At 42.8% G+C, this 1899-nt stretch overlaps 1 protein-coding gene across 1 annotated transcript in view; it reads right to left on the bottom strand. All coding sequences in view use genetic code 11, as the record gives it.

Moving 5' to 3' along the window:
- Positions 1-272: 272 nt before the first annotated feature.
- EGR_10928 (hypothetical protein) overlaps positions 273-1899 on the bottom strand; it is a gene marked incomplete at both ends in the record, with an annotated part of 2308 nt that continues 681 nt past the window's right edge. Inside the window, 2 exons of the mRNA XM_024500177.1 lie at positions 273-318; positions 1203-1571. Of these exons, the coding sequence (XP_024345406.1) occupies positions 273-318; positions 1203-1571 (415 nt within the window). The remainder of the gene's footprint in view (positions 319-1202; positions 1572-1899) is intronic.

Consider the following 1899-nt stretch of genomic DNA (forward strand, 5'->3'; position numbering starts at 1 on the left):
GTAGAGATTTCGCCGAGATATTTAGTCTCGCGTAGTCTCTTCATTAAATTTGGGCTCTCGGGGGTGCCCAACTTAGCGGAAAGTAGAACATCAGGAATTACACCACGAATTATTTTTCGGGCTGCTAAAGCAGCACCCTCCGTCAGCTCAATTCGCAGGCGTTCATACGGGACAGGTGTATAATGGACGCAATCCAGTGGCAATTAGGAGGTTGGGGCGAGATGGTGAGGTATGAAGGGTTAGCCGGCAATAAGTTTTCGCCAATGTGGACATCAGCAGAGGAGGCGCTTTACTCCACCACACATAGAAAGTGGTAATCTGCAAAAAAAGGTAAGAAAAGTTATCCTTTTGGACTGGTTTCCCTTGCCGCCGTCGTCGCTACAGCCAGTAATGTCGGCCTGGCGCATCTCCATATAATGTACGCTGGTATGTGCCCTGCATCCCATCCACTGCCCATTCATACAACCAATACACCAAAAATGTGAAGCAAATGTCTGTTTTATGCATTCATTCATCCATTAGGCTGCATATTCACAGCTATTTAGAAACTGATTTGCTTTTGACCTCGAGTGATTACTGACCATTTAAAGGCAAAAGTAATCTCACCTCCCATTCATTCAAGAAGGAATTGGTATTTGCTGCATGGTTTTTGGGATTGGGGCAAATTAGCCACGTAAATTGAAAGCTTTACGCCAAAAATGCTAAACTTAATCGTCTTCTTTGGGTTGCGAACGCATTGACAGTCACTTGGTTAAGCCCGAGTACCGACATTTTTCTGTAGCAGCCCAATCTCCCCATACATCAGAACTGCTTTTACCTGAATCCTTAGTTTCCTCACAATTTACCTCCTATAAGACTGAAGCTGCAGCACATTTCCTGCCGACGTGTCAATCCCTACATAGGATAATTATTTCAGTGATACGAATTGATTCACGTTTTGCAAAAAGATTGTGCTATGCCCCGCTATGAGTTATGGCTTAATATAAACACTACCAAGCCTTTGCAATAAGGTAATCAGTTGCGTAAATAATAAAAAGATTTAGTGATTTGACTATCCTTTCCGTTCCTCATATGCACTTGACATGAACACACAATTGGAAACATTGAAAGCGGTGCAGATTTGCAACAGCAGCTCCTCCGTAACCAACTTCACAGTTTAGTGTTTTATGCTGCAAAGCTGTTATGTGATAAGTCTACCTTACATTTCCATGTTTCCAGTGCCAGATGCCTTTTCTTGTGTTTTCCACCACATCCTTTTTAAACACTGCAGCCTGTATGAGTCAGTCAAGCAACTGCTACTGAGACGGAATTCAGTAGAGTCGGTACTCCCTTTTAAATAAAAAAAGTTTTCAACGAGGTGAAGCCGTAGGAAAAGGGCAAAGCGTGTAACCATCCAAAGCACGTGTTCAGTCGGTGCTTGCGTACGCAAGTGTAATGATTGGAGTGAAAGCATTGCAGCTGTTGTCCAATTGCCTTCAATGCGAAAACGATGTTTAACTTCGACAAATACTCCATCCCCGCCTACAATAGAAATGTTACAAATTAGTAGAAAGAAACTATCAGTGAACCATCTGAAAAAGTTTGTTATACAGCTGTGTACCCTTCCTGCGGGAAAATATTTTCATTAAGTGCCAAATAGATATGTCTGGCAACATTGAGGTAGGAGCAACGTCGCGAGGAGGAACCGAAGTAAACACAACCCTCATGAACTTATGGCAAATACCGTCTCATGTAACATTTTTTTACCTTTAGGTCAGTGTTTCCTCTACTTTAGCCATAACTACGCATGATGATCAGCACAAATTCAGTCTCCAAATCCAGTTCTCACACAAAAATAAATCGAGATCAACCGTTGTGTATCCGCATGTTGCTGCTGCCACTGCCTGGTCTGCGTGTGTG

Source organism: Echinococcus granulosus, assembly GCF_000524195.1.
Source record: "Echinococcus granulosus chromosome Unknown EG_S00305, whole genome shotgun sequence".
Lineage (NCBI taxonomy): Eukaryota > Metazoa > Platyhelminthes > Cestoda > Cyclophyllidea > Taeniidae > Echinococcus > Echinococcus granulosus.